At 29.5% G+C, this 19,543-nt stretch overlaps 2 protein-coding genes across 2 annotated transcripts; one reads left to right on the forward strand and one right to left on the reverse strand.

Moving 5' to 3' along the window:
* Positions 1 to 381: 381 nt before the first annotated feature.
* LOC107639771 (uncharacterized) lies at positions 382 to 5,047 on the reverse strand. The gene is made up of 8 exons (XM_021121655.2): positions 4,480 to 5,047; positions 4,265 to 4,349; positions 4,009 to 4,070; positions 3,872 to 3,918; positions 3,690 to 3,778; positions 3,134 to 3,242; positions 2,637 to 2,672; positions 382 to 640 (listed from the first exon to the last, which is right to left on the reverse strand). Exons 1-8 carry the CDS (start codon positions 4,924 to 4,926, stop codon positions 520 to 522), a joined length of 996 nt encoding a protein of 331 aa, XP_020977314.1. The 5' UTR covers positions 4,927 to 5,047; the 3' UTR covers positions 382 to 519.
* Positions 5,048 to 14,094: 9,047 nt separating this feature from the next.
* Positions 14,095 to 17,177, forward strand: LOC107639773 (4-hydroxy-tetrahydrodipicolinate synthase, chloroplastic). The gene is made up of 3 exons (XM_016343376.3): positions 14,095 to 14,402; positions 15,463 to 15,543; positions 16,069 to 17,177. Exons 1-3 carry the CDS (start codon positions 14,137 to 14,139, stop codon positions 16,994 to 16,996), a joined length of 1,275 nt encoding a protein of 424 aa, XP_016198862.1. The 5' UTR covers positions 14,095 to 14,136; the 3' UTR covers positions 16,997 to 17,177.
* Positions 17,178 to 19,543: the final 2,366 nt, after the last annotated feature.

The following is a 19,543-nucleotide window of genomic DNA, read 5'->3' on the forward strand; positions in this document are numbered from 1 at the left end:
ATTAACCATTATATATTTGTGTATAAATATATTTATTGTTTAATTCATTTTCAATATATATTTTGTATTTCAATATATATTCTATAAAGATAATTACTTTTTATATACATATAGCATAATTATTGTTATAATTATATTTTATTATTATAAAATATTATTAGTCTTCAAAATATATAATTTATAAATTAAAATACTAAAATAATAATTTAAATAATAATATATAATTTATAATTCTTTTTTTAGGTTTCATATTTTTAAAAAAACTCAAAACTCAAGGCATCCACTCTTGCAAATGTTGTGTCATATAAAGATTATATCCTAATGTCAGGAATATATGAAAAATTAAGAAACACATAATTCAATTATATTGTTAATTTTGGTGTCCTGAAAGATCAACCCAATTAGAAGTAACAAACATGTATTAAAAAGATGAGATGAATCAAATGGCAAGCTAATTTACAATTTTACAACAAATAATATCCCAAAGCTATAGTTGAAACTGAAGAACACAGCAAAGTACTAGGTAAAACTTCTGTTTACCGAAAGCTGAAGACATACTAGTGACCTCATATACATTAGTCCAAGAGAAGGGCAAATCTTTCCTGATAATATGTGGATTATGTCCATCAACACGTCCCATCTGCACAAAAATTATATTGAAGTTTATAGTATTAACACAAGGAAAAAGTCATTAATTCAGTGGCCCAGCAAGCATGTAGAAATGCAAATCTTCAGGCATGCAATCTTAATGGCACACTGAAAATATTATGGAATAAACAAGAATATAATTATAAGTAGAGTAATGTGAATGTATGCGCACATGTGCTTGTGTGAGAACATGAATGCACCTATTAAGTGGTCACATGTTTAAGCTATATTAAGGGGAATAAATAAAAGTACTAGCATTATCGAAACATAAGAATGCCGCTAAGGGGTCAATTGAACAACAATGTTCCCTCGCAAATAGTACAGTTATCTGCAACATATTTGTGCTCAGCAGTTCATTACTCATGTTCAGCTTAAAAGCTTCAACACAAGAAGTAAAATAAAGTTACCAGACTTCACTCCACAGGAATGCATTGAAGGGGACACTAGTAGGCTGGGTTTGGTAAAGCTTTTTGAAGAGGTGCTTGTGCTTTTTAAAAGCACAAGTACCTCATTTTGCGTTTGGCTAAGAAAAAGTTTTTTAAAGTTGGCTTGTGCTTATTAAAATTAAAAAAAAATCTAATATAATAAATATTCAAAATTACCATTATTAATTATTAACACCAGATTTTATTTATTTTCCCACACATATTTCCCGCCGTTATATTACTATTAAAATACTCATATATTTCTAATTTCTCAACCTAACCTTCACAAGTTATAAGAAAATCATATATTTTTTATTTTTCAACCTAATCTTCACAATTTCAACACAAATACACCTCTATCACGTATTATGTATGAACTTCTATCTATTTATATAATTTTTTGTGAGTTGTTTTTGTATTTTTCAATAGATGTTTGTTTTTCTCTGTTCTTTAAAACGTGAAGAAGACCTGATTTATGAAAACTAATCATAAAATTTCATAAAATTTTTGTCCACCAACTTGATAAACATTAGTCAAAATTATAATAACAACATATATATACATATGTAAATATAGATATATAATTTTACTTGAGATATGTGTCCCATTTCCTGTGATTTGTAAAAGTGAGTCAATATATATAGATGGGTAATGGACGTATCAGTACTAACATTGGATTACATACAAGTTTTATTATTGAGTATTGACTAATGATAACTCTATTTATATTAATATAGAGAGTAAATCAAATAAATATTTAAATTATTGGTTTCTAAAATTTGAAAAAAAAAATTATTCTTCGTTATAAATATGTTTATTATAATTTTTAATTTTTAAAAGCTGTTTTACCAAACACAATTGTAGTGTTTGTGCTTATTAAAAGCTATTTTTAATTTTACCAAATACAAGTGCTGCAACTTTTAAAAAGTTGTCTTTTAAAAGACAGCTTTCATAAGCTACTTTCCAAAAGTAAAAACTTTACCAAACCAAGCCGTAGTCTCATGCACAAACATAAAGCTCAGGGATGTCATACCATTTCACATTACAAAGACTACAACAGCATAAAAATCAAGAAATGTATATGAAATAAAACATACTCAACAGCTGATTAGAATGTAAGCAAACTAAGAAATGCCATATACCTTAAGGGGGAATGCGTTACTCTTAATAATTTATACAACTTTGATATTTTCCTTAATTGCATACAAAGAGGATTTGGTATCCTTTATTCAAACACCCCCTCTCAAGGATAATCTTAACAAGCCCAAAAAAAAAGTAGTTGTACAAATTATTCCTTAACAGAAATATACGTTTCGAAGGAATAGATAATTTAGAAGGTTGGTCAAACTGAAGGCAGAAGAAATATAGCAAATAGCAATTGAGATTAGCATTTATTTTGCCATTTCCTTTTCATTGGCCTCATACAACAAATAGTATGCAGTTGTGCAAAGATGAAATAACAACTATTCTTTTCCAAGAAATCGACAATCTCAGCTTTTTCAATATCACTTGGTAAAAAGCAATTTTCCTGAATTCAGCTGGATAAAAGTAGGAAATGTTTACCCAAAGGGCGCTCCATCCAGATCAGTTGAGATAGTACTGCAAAGAATCAAAGAAATGCGCTTAAGAAATACAATTTGAACTTTAGACTTCGAAACCAAACAGTTAAATGATAGAGAACTGACTAGACATAACACATCGAACACGGTTAAGCAACTGCCCAATACTCATAAGGCAATTCCCTTGATCTCAGTGTGAAAATGGTCAAGTATTTTGAGGTATCGTCATAAATTTTCTCCTGATTAATTTTTTCATCAATATAAAAGACAATGACATATGAGAAACCTGAAACCAAAACGTCATCGATTTTCAATTTAAGGTTGTCAATGCACATCATCTATGGTTTATGTTTGTCATTACTCATAAGTCACTGCACATAAAAAACAGAAACTCAACAATAATTATACTATTACAATAAAGCATATACCAACACAAAAGGGTGTAACAAATCATATAGAGTATGAGATAAAAGAAATAATTAATCAGAGAATCACAAAAACCTTATTTGGACATTCCTCCTAGGAACTTGTTTAGTGTGGCAAGCAATGCAATGAGGGATATTGAAAGGGTATCCTGTGAAGCCAAGCCAATTTCTGATATTTGTAGAGCCTGAATTGTAAAGGGCGGCAAGAAAGTTGAAACTTTTAGTGCAAGCTAAAGAGGAGGATCACAAATTCACCACACCCACTACACTATAGCATTATTTAAGGAAACAATAAAGACTGATTGAATAGAACAATATAGAGAATATTAATAACAACTCTGATTCCTGATAATACCCTTTAGCAGTAAACATTGCAACTAATAAGGGGCACTCCAGACACTCTATCTGCGACCCATTCAGGCCCTGCCCTGCCGGGATTCATTGTATCCCCTGCTATCTCATTTATTGATTCTGATCCCTCAATCTTTTCTGTTTCACCCCCCTGATCTCATTTCCCCTTTTACTCCTTTGTTTGTTTCTTTCTCATTAATTAATGTTAGCTTCAAAGGGCAATACAGGGATTTTGGGACATGTGACTGACCAATGTGCACTATACCTATACTACTACTTACTTGTGTCGAAAAGCATCACAAATTCTTCTACGTTTTTTGGTATTGTTGAAATTGCTACCTCCATTGTGAATACTAGCAAACGGGTCAACCTTCATAAGTTCAAAAAAATATATAAAATTAAAAGCTAGCAGTAAGATATCAAGAATAGTAAAAAAGAATTGTTCTCGTGTTTGGTAACTTACAGTTTTTGAGAATGTAACTTGGTATAGTCTTGTTTCATCCGGAAAATCTGTCACCACCACCACTCTCAGTTAAAAATAAAGAATAAATTAAACAATTCAAACCAATTCAAGTCAGATAAATGAAGTAGTGAGATTACCAAAACAGGTCTGGATTCTTCGTCATGACCAGCTACATAGGCCAGTCCATCAGCTAGTTCAGCTGAGAAATCATCAGCTATCAATATTCTGTTTTTCAAAAAATTGGAAATATAACATAAGAAGTACTAATAAAACAGATAATCTGAAATGATAAATCAGATTTTTGGATCATGTAATAAATAAGAAAATATAATTCTTGTTCAATTATGCAACACAACTATACTAACACACTATCAAAAAAATTACTCTACTAACAATGATGCTCGTAAAACCTCCTTTTCCATGCAAATTCTATGCTCCTTAGTATCCCTTCTATTCTCTCTCGTAAATCAGACAGCAACTTCAAAATCAAGTCACAAAGCCATCATTTGTTCCACCGCTCATTATTCAAATTCAGCTTAAACAGAAAAAAAGAAGTAAAAAGTTGAACCTAGAACCGATCATAGAGACAAATGAAATAGAATAATTACCGCCATAGCTGCATTTTGGTACTCCTTGAACAAAGAAACCGAAGGAAACCTTCCAGACAAGCCATGCCACATGCCATTCTCCTTCTCCTCGTCTACCTTCTCGCTCCTCCTTCCGCCGCCGCCAAAACACTGTGGCGACAACTCCTTGCAGCTCCCGCTCACCTCTTTCCCCGTCAATTTCCCAAACCCCGGCAACAGGTAAGACTCCGGCGACGCATAGGCCTTCACTGGCGGTGTCCTCTCCACGGTCCTGACCAAAGCGAGAGGGCTGCCGCTCCCGCTGGCCTCTGGAAGAGCAGCGATCCTCGCCACCTTCCTCGGCGGTCGGTAAGCCACGACTCCAGCACAACCTCGCCGGAATCCCGCGATATCCGGTGGAACTTTCCCGGCTGAAGCGACGATACCGGCGATGGCGATGGTTTGGATACCGGAGAAGGGGATTGGCATTGATTGGGATAAGTGATGGTTGGTAGGGTTTTGGATTTCAATGAGGAGTGGGATAAGTGATGGTTCAGGGTTAGGTTTCTCAGGGAGTGAGGAGAGAAAGGGATGGGTCTTCTTCTTTCTATGTAATTTGATCTGTTGTTATAAAAAATTTATTTTAATAAAAATTATACCAGTAATAACACTATTGCCACTAAATTTTTTTTACTAAAAGTAGTTTTTTTTGTATTTTTAAATAACAATAATAATAATTACTATTATAATATATAATATATAATATTAATGGCAAATAGATAATGGCTACAAAATATAGATAAAAAAATAACAGTTATTGTATTATTATTGTTAAAATTAATTATTTTTGTAGTGTATTCACTCTTTTTTTTAGGTGATTACTCTCATACTCCAAAATTTGTGATAGAATGCATACCTTATTAATATTGGTTCAACTAGGTATCCTTTAAAAATAGTACAACATTCAGCCTTTTATTACAATAATTAAAAAAATTAAAACAAACATAACTAAAAATTATGAATAAATTTACTGTCTTTTTAAAATTAAATACACATTCAAAATGCAATCTAAAAAAACTGAAATTAAATTTTAAATTTCTGTTTCAGATTTAATATATTTAATTATTAATATATTATAATTTAAATACATATCTAAAATCAAATTATTCAAAATTCAAAATTTTGATTTTAAAATTATAAAATAAACCTTAAACTATCAAATTATTAATTAAACTCGTACAAAACACTCAAAGAAGCAGAGAAGTCACGTTTGCACCATGTTAAAAATCCAGAGGTGCACATGAAAAACTCAGGTGCACATCGAGAAGTCATCCTCCGCTATCGTTCATCCATGCCACCTTCCTCTTCCGCGCTCATCCTCAACGCTGTCTTCCTCCTTTTCGGCGCTCATTTACAACGCTGTCTTTTTAATGTTTAAATTTAAATTTTAGATTTATGATTTTGGATGTGTTTTAAAAATATTTTCTGTATAACTTCATAATTTTAGATGTGTTACAATTATTTTTTAATGTTTAAATTTAGATTTTAGATTTATGATTTTGGATGTGTTTCAAAAATATTTTCTGTATAACTTCATAATTTTAGATGTGTTACAATTATTTTTTAATGTTTAAATTTAGATTTTAGATTTATGATTTTATATTTTCTGTATAATTTCATAATTTTAGATGTGTTTTAAAAATATTTTTTGTATAACTTAATATTTTAGATGTGTTACAATTGAAAAAGAAACTACAATTGAAAATATTTTAGTTTATGTATATAATTATATTCAACCATTCATAATTGTATTATTAACATTTATATTGTATTATTAAAGTTGACTGATTTTGGATGTGTTTTAAAAATATTTTGTATAAAATATCATACTATCAAATGTGTTATAATCGAAAAATAACAACACAATTTTAAATTAATTGTTGATTATAATAATTTTGAAAACTAATAAGTATCGAAAAAAAATTTAACTGATAATTTAAATAATAAATATTATATTCATTTGATCGAATAAAAAATCAAAAGATTAATTGTATTATTAACGTTTAAATTTAAATATTTAAAGTTAGTCTGATTTTGGATGTGTTTTAAAAATATTTTGAATAAAATATCATACTATCATGTGTTATAATTGATAAATAACAACAGAATTTTTATGACCATATCAACTACATCTTCTCTCTTAAACTCCAGATTTTTTTTGCTTCTTTGCTCAAACTACTTGTGTAGAAAGTACTTTATTTGCAACAACTTTATTAATAAAATTAAATAAGATCAACCTTGTTCCAATTAAATCAGCAGAGTATTTTTATGTTTAAATTAAAATATAATTAAAAAAGTTGAACATGATATTTCTTAACAAATTACATAAATACATGTGTGGAAAATAATGATACCTTTCACCAATGCAAAATGAGAGAGTGCTTCAACTGAAAAGTGGTGATGGTCTTCACCAACGAAGACGAGATGGAGAATTCAGCTGGCAGCGTCCTTTTTGGTTTGGGATTCACTAATGCGTGTGAATATCCCGTAGAATAAGGAATTTAAAAAACTGTATCTGTTACGTGAAGTTACGAAAGTAAAGCAAAGTCACTGTAATCACCAATGAAGTGGGTAGATTTTAAAATTTAAATTTAAATTAAAATCTAATTATAGATATGTATCTACAAAATAGGAACATATTACACTAAAAAATAATTAAATATTATTTAAATCTGATTAAAGGCTGATTAGTATTGTACAACCAACATTTCTCTATTAATATAGACCAATACAATATAGACATATGACATCATTAATTCTAATCAATTAATAATTAAAAATATATTAAATATTATTTGTATACAAATACAAATATATATATATATATATATATATATACCTTAATCATATATGATTAACTATGGTTAAATATTTTTGTTTATTAAAATTAATAAAAAAAAAAAAAAAAAAACTCTTCTCGTTACCCTCAGTTTTCTACTTTTCTCTTTCCAAAACACGAGTAAAGGTTTATTCTTCTAATTTAAAACACTTCACCCTCAACCCTCAGATCTAAATCTCTTCTACCACTGCCTTTCACCAAAACATGAATAAAGGTCTGTTCTTCTAACTATTTGACAGGTCTTGGCCAGGCATGTCTCATTATCCACTCGTTTTTTATTATTGGTCCAGCACGCTTTGGCTCTTAAGCCGCTCTCACGTTATGTCTCGCCTTTTCTATTTTACCGTAATTTTTTCATAATCTTACCCTAATCATTCTGGCCCTTTAAATCCGCATCTAAGTTGCACGAGGACAAGCCCTACAGTGAGCGGCTAAGCCGCTATGGTAGAGTACATATACTAAGGGAATGGTCAAACAATTTTCAAATTTTATTCTTCGGTAAAAGGGACATCCCATTATTTTCTCATTGTGCTCTTCACAATGCCAATGACACGCTCAAATTACTCTGCAAAATCCGAACCATCAACATATTTAATACAATATCTCAACTGTCTAAAATCGATGGATATCAGTGTACCAGTCTAATACATTAGTATTTGTGAAAACCTAATGCATGCAAGTTGTAAAATATCTCATCAGATTGCTACCTTGAGGAACATTATCGTAAACTCTGTGACACACAGTGGTTATCATCGGACGGAAAATATCTTTGTGACAAATATTCTCAACATTCTCAATAATTGACAAAATATTCTCAACACTCTCTCTCTCTCTTTTTCTATCCTTCAATTTTTTTATGATGGCTACTCTGTTTATTATGTAAAAATAATGTTTAATGATATTGATATTTAAAAAAAAAAAAGTACTAGGTTGAATTTTTAAATTTCTATATACACGTATTAGGTTTATTCTATATATATAAGTCAAGCTAAACTCTACACTACGTTTATAAATCTCAATTACTATTTTTTCTTTGAAATTTAGTATCTTGTATTATCTCTTTAATTTTGTTTAACTATCTTATTATTTTGCAGTGTTAAATAGTTAATATTTAATTTAAAAATATAAAAATTAATAAATTTTAAATATTTAAAATTTAATATAAAAAGTAAATTCATAAAAATTCCGCACTAAACGATAGACACTATAAAATTGGTGATATAATAAATTTATTTTAAATTTCAGCAATATAGGGATTTGAAGTATGAATTTTTTTTTTTAAGCAGCTTATTATTACCCTCCATCTTTTATACTTATACCGATAACGCATATATATTTTTTGTGCTGCACATCTATTTCTCTTTTGTTCCACCAGTAACGTCCACAACAATAACGAAGCATACTTTCATGATCAAAAAGAAAAAAGAAAAAAAAAACATTTTCCGGTAAAATAAAACAAAGATGATAAATATAATGTGGCCTTAAAATGATAATGCATATTTTTTAGGTGATTTTAGTAGGCCAAATAGAATGAAATAAAGGTCAACCGCGGCTACCAATGTGGCCTCAAAGAATAATTAGGACTAACCTAACTACCTAAGTATGCAAAAAAAAAGTTATGGCTTGACTCGTTTATTATTTTTTTTAACAATACAAAAAAATAAAATAAATAGATCGTTCCGTTTAATCTATATTTTTTTGGGTTCATGAGATTCAGTTTATTTAATTTGAAATTTAATTTTAGAGATGAGATAAAATTATTAGTACGATGGATTTAGTCCATTTTAACGACTTAGCATTGGGTATTAAATAAAGTAGGATGGAATCGTTTAAATTCCATCCTAATCCTGCTCGTGAATTTAAATTTTTTCTAAAACTCAACTTTATTTTATTTGTGAGTTAAAAATCTCTTAATCCTAACTCTATCTGAATTCTAAAAGGTATTTTTTACTAAATAAACTGATTTTTTAGGATGAGAGACACCAATAAATTTTAGAAACAGCTACTAAATTGGAGAACGACTTTCAATTACTGAGAAAAGAAGAAAGATGAAGCACCTAGAAGATATTTTCTTTCTTTTTTACGTGTGCAGGAAATACCACATTATCCCTTTATAAAACTCTTTTCTTTTTTTTTTCTTAAGCATTTTTTTAAGTGATATTATATTGATTTTTTTATGGGAAAGCCCATCATGAATCTTGTAAAGAGTTTCCCCTCGACCCATCTTTAAGTTTCATTCAATGAAATCTTTTTGGAAAAAAAAAAACTCTATCTACACTCTAAAATTTACTATCCAATTCTACTGACTCTACCAACAATAAACTATATTTTTTCAATCAAATGTAATATTTAATTATTTTATATTTTATAAACATACTAATAAAAAATACAAAATTAAATCTATACTAAAATTAAAAATAATAAAATTAATGTTAAAATAAAATATATATTAAAAATAAGTTAAATAATATATATATTGATATATAAATATATGATAACTGATTTTAATAATTAATTTTGGTGTATATTTAACATGATAAATTAAAATTAGCTAACAAAATTAATTATTAACAAAAATTACATATTAAAATATAAAATATAAATTAAAAATAAATTAAATAATACATGTATTTAGTCGTAAGATTTTTTTATCGTTTAAATATAAAGATGAGAATGTGAATTATTGCAAAATAATGAATAAGAATTACAATGTTATCTGATAATAATAGTATTAATATAAAGTTAAATTAATATATATATATTCTTTTGCAAATAGCAATATTGCTAATTGAAGTTTGGAGTTGTTTCATTCATCATTATATATTTTGGTGGTCGATGCATGTCTATGATTGAGCATCGACGTAGTGAAAGGTAACAAGTTGTTTGTTCATCATCTATGGCATACCTGAAATCAAGATGCAAAAACGGAAGTATTATTATTAGTTTGTGTATGCTTTTGCTGTGCTTGGGTTGTGTGGAGTCCAACGATGGATGCCAATGGTGAAGGTGCATACAAATGTCATGGGCTCTCTATAAAGACAAAAAAGATAACCAATTTATTTGGTGAAAAATTAGGACAAGGAGGATTTGGTGCTGTCTATAAAAAAAATTTAAGTGACGATTATCACGTAGCATTGAAGATATTGAAAGAGTTCAAAGAAAATAGAAAAGAATTTAATAGAAAAGAATTCATAAACAAGATTGCAAGTATTAATAGCAAGATTTTTTATTTTAATAAATAAATTAATTATAATAATTAATAAAATAAATGATTTAAAAAATATTTATCGAAATAAATATTCCTCTCTTATCTCGTTTATACTGTAAACGATATAATTTTGCATGTATCTCGTATATATATACCGTGTAAACGAGATAAGACAGGTGGACACCAAACGTGTATACCTTGTTTACCATATCTCGTTTATTGTATATCTCGTTCACACTGTAAACGAGATATATGTATTTTTTTTTAATTTTTTTAAAATAATAAAAATATTAATATTAATATTATCAATAATCCAAACTTTTAACATGCAATTAGTATATAAAAAGATTGGTAAAAGAGATTAAAATAGATATGTTTGATCAATTAGTACTTAAAAAGGTTGATGGGATACTGAAAAGAGAATGAAAACGGTTATCTCTCATTATCTCCCACTATCCACGTGAGAGATAGGGGTGGCAACACTACCCGAACCCGCGGGTACCCACCCCGCCCCTACCCGCTCGGGGTGGGTTTTAACGGGGCGGGCGGGATCGGGTTTAGGTTGAACCCGCCCCGGTATATATAATATATATATAAATATATATATTTTTAATATATAATATATGTAACATATATAAAATAATTAGTAAAATAATTAATAATATTATATCATATATAAATTTTTACTTTAATTTATGTTATGTATGTAAATGGTGGTTATATAATTTTTAAAATTTTACTTTATTTGTTGGATTTAATAATTATAAAGGCGGGTAAGGGCGGGGCGGGTTAGGGTTTAACATTTTACTACCCGCGGGTAGGGCGGGGCGGGTTTCATGCGGGTTTTTTGTAGGTCGGGGCGGGGTCGGGTAGAGCAAAAACCCGCCCCGTTGCCATCCCTAGTGAGAGATAACCGTTTCAATTCTCTCCGCCCACAATCCCATCAATGTCTCTTAACAATTGACAAACGGTTATTTTTATTTTTCAAATTTAAATCAATTCAAATGGGATCATAATTTAATTTAAAATTTTTTAAAATGGATATGTTTGTTCAATTAGTACTCAAAAAGAGTACATAAAAATTTTTAGTTTAAATTATCATCCAATTAGATTGATTTAAATTTGAAAAATAAAAATAACTGTTAATTATTATGAGAAATTGATGGGAATAGTAGGAAGAGAATTGAAACGGTTATCGCTCACGTTATCTCTCACTATCCACTATCCATCTGAGAGTTGCATACCTATCTCTTATCTCGTTTATACTGTAGACCAGATACATGCAAAATTATCTCGTTTACAGTGTAAACGAAATAAAGAAGGAGTATTTATTTCGATAAATATTTTTAAAATTATTTATTTTAATAATTATTCTATTTATTTAATTTATAAAAATAAAAAAATTCTTAAATACAGTACTAAATTTCAGTCTACTAATCAGCTAATATATTTGGTCAAGGAACCGAAATCTTAAACAAATAAAGAAGAAAAAACAACAGGGGAAGCCTAACTGAAATAATGCAAAGGGTTAGTTTCAGTTCATTGCCTTACTCTCATCATTTTTTTTGTTGTCTTTTCAATGTGGGCAACACGCCAATACCAAAACCAAACAGCATTTAATCATAGGATCACCCGTTTCTGTAATCATATGTGGAATATTTTCAAATTACAAATATATTCTTTCTTTCATATTTTTATTTTTAATATTGGATTAACAATGGTATTTTTTTAAATTGTGATCTATTATGATATTTTTTTAAAATATGGGATGATTTAATTTACGGAGTACACCATCCAATTTTTAAGAAGTATAATAATCGGACCGTTCGATTTGTGTTTAAAAAATTAAAAAAATTTGAAATACACAAACAAAAAACATGAAGGAGAGAAGGAGAGAAGGTGGGGGACGAAGACGCCGGCGTAAATAAGGAGAGTTCGCTGGCGTAGATGCGGTGCTAGCCTTCGTTTAGCCTCTTTGTAGTGCTGCGTTTCCAGTCTTCCTTCTCCTCGTGCCGCACCGTGCCTCCTAGTTCTGCCTCCTTGCAACGCCGGCTTGTGTTCTTCCTCCTTGCAGCATCATGCCTTCTTTCTGCCTTGTGTAGTATTGTTTCTCCATTCTACCTCTTCGTCGTGCTGCACCTCCTTTCTACATCCATTTTATTCTTTTCCTCTTTCGTTGAATTTTTGATTTATTTGAAAATAAAAAATTGGTTTGTTTTTGAATTTTTTTTGTTACAATTGATTTTATTGTTATTGAATATGTGTTGTTATTTCATTGTAATTACTTATTTGTAATCGTGTAATTTTTGGTGTTGCTGATTTTGAATTTGAAACTGTGGTAATAATTGTTGTTTAATTTAAAACTTCTATTGATTTATTGTGGTTGTTGCTGTTGTTTAATTGTTGCTAGTGAGTTGTTTAAGTATATATATATAAAAAAAAAGAACAGAGGGTTCGGATAGAAAGAAAATAGTTAGGAATAGTGGGTGGTAGTGATTTGGACAGATTTAAGGTTGGAGTTGTGATAGTTTTGTACTTTTGTTGCGGTAATAAAAAAAAGACCAAGATAGTCGTATGATGGAGGTGGCCAAGGCTTCCTTCTCTTTTTTCTGTATTTTGTTCTTTCCTTCTTCTTTTTTAATTTTTGAAGAATATATATATGAATTTTTTTTTAATTTTTTTAATTTATGTTATTGCTAATTTTATGATTGTTGATGTTGTTGGATTGTTAATTTATTTTGTGATTGATCTGTTGCTAAATTTTATAATATGAGTATTTTAGTAATTTTTTATAATAAGGATCTGGTAGTTATTTTTTATAAAAAAAATAATACTAATTTAGACTGATTTAAAATTTAATTCATTATTTTTTTGATTAAATTAATTTATTTGACCTAATTTTAATAAAAATAACACAGTTCAATCGATTATATATATTAAATTTTAATTATTAAAAACTATCTTAAAAAATAGATGTTTTTAAACATCTTTATTTGAGTGGTCCAACAAATTTATGTCAAAGAAGTAAGAAGTCTTTCATTCTATCTTAATTTGATCGACATGTTAAAATCTTGTTCCAATTCAAATTCGCACCAATAAATTAATTATAATAATATAAAAAAAAGCGATACAGCCGATACTTGACTCATTAGTTTTGAAAAGGTGACATTTTTGTTTTTTTTTACTAATACGATAAATATTTAAGATAATTTTAAAATTTTTCCAAAAATTTAAAGACAACAAGTGACTAATAACTTAGAGTTTTTTTAATAGATTTTTTTTAATATACTTTTTTGATATTTCAAAAAATAAATTAATTTAAAATTAAAATTTATATTAAAATTAATTGATAAAATAAAATTAATATCATTTTAAAATTATAATATTATTTTAATAATAAATAAATAAAATTTTACTATACTTATATATTAATAAAATAATTAAAAATAAATATTAAATAGATAAATTTATTTTATTATCTATAAGATATAGGCTTATAAATATTTATGTATTATTTTATAAGTTCAAAAATAAAATTAAAATTAGAACTGGCATGATCGCATGAAGGCTGTTATTACTTATTAGGTTATCTATGGGTTCGGTTTGGATGACTGCGTCTGAGAACTCTCTAACTTTATTAAACAAACACGGAAAGTGGAAAGCAGGAAATTGTCTTTGCAACTACTGCCATTTCTTCCACTTTCATCAACATTTATTTCACTCACACGCTTCAAACGACGTCGTTTTGCTTAACATTCTCATGGCCCTCTTGAAGACCTCCACCACTCTCTCCTTCAGAGCAACCGCTTTTCCGCTTTTACCATCCGATGTCACCCATGGCCATACCACCAACACCAGGTTCCATTTTATCTTTCTTAGTTTATCGGTATAACTTCCATATTATTATTGATTTTGTCATTATTATTCCGTCGAATTATGCTCTTTTTTTTTTTTTTTTTTTTCTGTTTGTGTGTATATGTAGTGATAGGGATACAATTCTTTTTTTTTTTTTTGTATCTTGACTTGATGTTTGTTTCTCGAGGTTTCTTTTGTTTTTTTCCTGCGTGTTCTTTTTTAGAAATTTGGTTGGGAAATCATAAATTAGAAACACGAATTCTATGGTCAATGATGTATTATAATTGTATTTTATTTTTTCATGTCTTAAGTACTTATTTTGATTAAATGCATGCATGGATTATAGCTTATATCATTGCTTCGTGAGGTTGTTCATCGCTCCATTTTAGTTAGTTCTTATAATACATGATGAATAAACTGTAGGTGTGGTTTTGTGGGTTTGTTCATTGTCATCTTGGCCTTGGTCAACATTGTTTTTTCTTTTAATTTGGAAATACCATTCTGTATGATTTATAGCATAATAATGATAAAAGTATAAAACAAAGCCAGCCCGGTACACAAGCATCTCGAGTTAACGCAGGGTCCAAGAAAGGGAGACGCCCAACTGATAATCACATCAGTGGCTGTTTCCATGGCTTGAACCCATGACCTTGAGATAACTCATAAACTCAACCGGTGCTCCAAGACTCCCCTTCTTATAGCATAATAATAAGATACTAATTAATTGAGACTTGCTTGGTCTTCCCTGTAATATGTGGATTTTGAGTTTTGACCAAAAACATTGCTGAACAGTTCTGAGTTCTAACTCTAGTTATCTATATCTATTTTTCCAAGTTCTTCATGGACAAGACTGCTTTTTTCTTGATATAAGGAAAAGAAGTAAACTAATCTTGATGGAATTGATGAGGTGTATCCGTTACTCTATTTTGAGCTGAATATATACACTTTTACAATTTTGGTTTGAGAAGGGTGAATTGGTGCCAATTGAACGGTGGAAAGATTCCAGCATTTTGTCGTTAATCCTTTTCTTTTAAACACTAAAATGTTTGTCTATATGAACCAGGAAGTTGCATTGGAAGCCTACTCAAGCTGCTTTGACATCCAGTTTCCACCTTCCAATGCGTAGCTTTGAGGCTAAGAACAGGTGGGTTTTTATAACGAATGTCATGCACCAAATCATGTTTTCATTTTCCTAGATGATCTTTTCTATTGTATTTGCATTCTTTAGGTGGGAACTATAGAATGTATACATTTACTGAGTTTGATTCTCGGAGGACAAAAGTTGATTTTCTATTCTGCTTTGTGATGCAGTGTTCTCTCACCTGCTTGCAGTTTGAACTTGGTTTGCATATGTTTTTTCCTTTATTATTATTCGCTTCAAGATATAGTTTACTAGGATTATGTCTTTGATCTGCACAGCAGTTTTATACTGATTTAAGAAACAAGCTATACGTTCACTTTTTAAACTTGAACTAAATTGCTGACATGTTTTTCCCACTACATGAATTCCTGTTTGTATGGCTAGTTTAGTTGATAGTTTCAGACATGTTAGCCAACTTTTGCAAATTCTTTTCTAAAAATTTCGTCTTAAGAATCTTTACAAGCATAGCTTCATAGATGCTTTTACATGGTGTGAAGTATTGTATGCATTGTATATTTGTATTTATAGGACTTCCACAGATGACGTAAAGCGTCTGAGATTGATAACTGCCATTAAGACACCATACCTACCCGATGGTCGCTTTGATCTTGAAGCATATGATACCTTAGTAAATTTGCAGATTGAAAATGGAGTTGAAGGTGTTATTGTTGGTGGCACAACTGGAGAAGGCCAATTAATGAGCTGGGACGAACACATAATGCTTATTGGGCACACAGTCAACTGTTTCGGAGTGAAAATCAAGGTTATAGGAAACACCGGAAGCAACTCCACAAGGGAAGCAATCCATGCCACAGAGCAGGGTTTTGCTGTTGGGATGCACGCTGCCCTTCACATAAACCCTTACTACGGCAAAACCTCCTTGAATGGTTTGATTTCTCACTTCAATACCGTGCTTCCCATGGGGCCTACCATCATATACAATGTGCCTTCAAGGACCAGTCAAGACATTCCTCCACAGGTGATTCAAACCTTAGCACAGAGTGCGAGTTTAGCCGGTGTCAAGGAATGTATGGGAAATGACAGGATCAAACAATATACAGATAATGGTATTGTTGTGTGGAGCGGGAATGATGACCAATGCCATGATGCTAGATGGGGTTACGGGGCGACAGGAGTGATATCTGTCGCAAGCAACCTGGTTCCCGGTTTAATGCGAGAACTCATAATTGGTGGTGAGAATCCGGCGCTGAATTCTAAGCTCATGCCTCTTGTTGAATGGCTTTTTTGCGAGCCAAACCCCATCGGTTTGAACACAGCTCTTGCTCAACTCGGAGTTGCTCGGCCGGTTTTCAGGCTACCATATGTACCTCTCCCTTTGAAGAAGCGGATGGAATTTGTCAATTTGGTGAAGGGAATCGGTCGAGAGCACTTTATTGGAGACAAAGATGTTCAGGTTCTTGATGATAATGACTTTATCTTAATTGGTCGTCATTAACTTAGTTTTTTCCACTTTATAGAATTAGTTTTATGACTTTTATCAGTGTATCCTACTATCTTGTTTAGGTGTTTGCCAATCTTAGAAGAACTAGATGATTATGTATATATTATGGAAACTGATAAATCTTCCAAGTCCTAATTTCTAGATATAAAAAATCTTGAATGTTTTAATATTTACAGTGTGTTAAACACCTTTACTTTCTTTTCTAATATTTTCTTTGTCATGTTCTATTAGGAAGATTTTTTGGAGTATGGGTTAGAAAGATGCATCAATACTTATAATGGGTGAACCTTACCAAATCTTTCCAAAACCATTATTGTTGTAAATCTAAATCTATGGTTTTGGTTGGCTTGTATTTTTTGAAATGAAAGCGTAAGAAGATTCCAAGTATAATTAAGCAAAAATGTTTGGCAAATAAGAAAATCAGTTCAGAGTAGTTCCGAATTTTCCTATATGTTGCTACTCTTCCTAGAAACAACACTGTTAGCCTATAGTATTAACTATTAAGCACGTTTTTTTTAAGTTCTTATAGACATAGGTGGTTGTGACGGTTATTGTTAGTTTTGCTTTGCTGAGTTGTGTTAGTACGTTAGTGTATGTATATATTTGTACAACCATGTTAGGTATACACTAGATCAGTCACTAGTATACAATACATATTTAAATACAAAATATACATTGAAAATGAGTTAAATAACATATGTATTTATACACAAATATATAATGGCTGTTGATTTAGTATATAAATAGTATTTTTGATATTCGTATGATTGTTCTCTTGTATAATCATCACAACTCTCACAAGAGTCAATACAACTACAAACTCAGTTTTCATTTCTCAATAATCTGCTTTTCTCTTGCTTCTATTCTTACAACAATCATGTTAGGTGTATATTAAAATCAGCCACTAAAATTAACTATTTGTATGAAATACATATTGGATTACAAATACATATTAAAAATAAATTAAAAAATATATATTTATACAGAAATATATTAGTGGCTGATTTTGATAGGTATTTTTGGTGTATAAATAATATTTTTTTTTCTTACAAACATCAAAAAAATTTTTTTCCATCAATGATAGGTAGTAAAAGTATGGAACATTATGTACCGACAAAGTACATTGGTATATGTGGACCGCTTTCTAAACATATAATGAAGAAGAAATATTTGATCGTCTTCCGTGTGTTCCTATATATGTATATGAATCTCTATAAGTTTCTAACTTTATTACCAACATATAAATAAACAGTATATACTGACATCCCTGTATATGTGACTGTTGCTCCTCTTAGAATCTCCTTACAAAGATAAATGTGTTTTTTTTTTTTAATTATCTTTTAAATATCTGGACTGTTGTAATTTATAATGTTCATTTTTACTAAATTTAAACACTTTTTTCCATCTTTGTATAGTACCAATTCAACCGGTGAGAAACATTTATTTGCATTCCTTGTTCTGAGCTTTTACTTTTTGATTGTACAACTTTTTCTTATTATCTCAGAAAGAGTTTTCACTAATCTTGTTATTATGTATTTATTGCACACATAATTAACTTCATGAATCTGATCATTAACTTCATGAATCTATGATCAGATAATTACAAACGTTGAACATGCCATGAACTATATAAAATCTTAGTGCTCAGTGTTTGATTGACCCAATTGTGTTATTGGAAAACAATTTGGCATGCTTCATGAATATACACAAGCAGTAATAACTTGAAAGTTATATTAAAAAGTGAAGGGGGAAAAATTACAGAGAATGAGTAGGTGTGCATATTTATAGAATTATAGGGCATACATTAATTTAGAATAGCATGCAAAAGCTAAGGTTATCATGTTTTTGTATCTTCTGAATGTGATTTCAACTAACAATGATTGTGATTTATTAACAGTGTTCTTTTATGACAATGTTAAGAATGATTAGTAGTGCCAAAAATATTTGTAGCCCTGTAGCTAAGGTATTCTAACATTTGTCTTTTTTTTTTTTTTTTTTATTTGTGTGTGTCTATTACATTATTTTTCTTTTGTTAAGCTCTTGAACTGACGAGGTGAATATTCAGAAAAATGAAGAAAAGTTTGATTCCTTTTACCCTCATTTTTTGTAGTTTTACTCTCTTTAATCCTTTCTCGGTAGACAATGTACATTTTTTACCTTGACTGGCACATACTATATTTTTAAAATTTAGCATTAATGTATAGTCGGTGTAAAAATATTTCATACATATTTAATTATATATTATCACGCTAATATTTTACGAAAATAATGGTACAGAACCAATAAAATTTATTGTTTTTGACGAGTAATTAACCAGCAATATTTCAATGTATTTACTAAAAATATATTGTTAAATTATTAGACTATAGCTGATTCTCTAACTTTTCTCTATTTTACGGTATCATTATATTTTGTTTATTCAATTAAAAAACATGTATAATATAAGTTTTTATCGTAAATGAAACTATTTCATTACTTTAATTTACTAGCATGACTTCAATTAAACTGTATACAAAAGAGAAATATTAGAACCAATATATA

The sequence above is a fragment of the Arachis ipaensis genome, chromosome B4 (assembly GCF_059453495.1).
Source record: "Arachis ipaensis isolate K30076 ecotype BB chromosome B4, ASM5945349v1, whole genome shotgun sequence".
In the NCBI taxonomy this organism is placed as follows: Eukaryota; Viridiplantae; Streptophyta; class Magnoliopsida; order Fabales; family Fabaceae; genus Arachis; species Arachis ipaensis.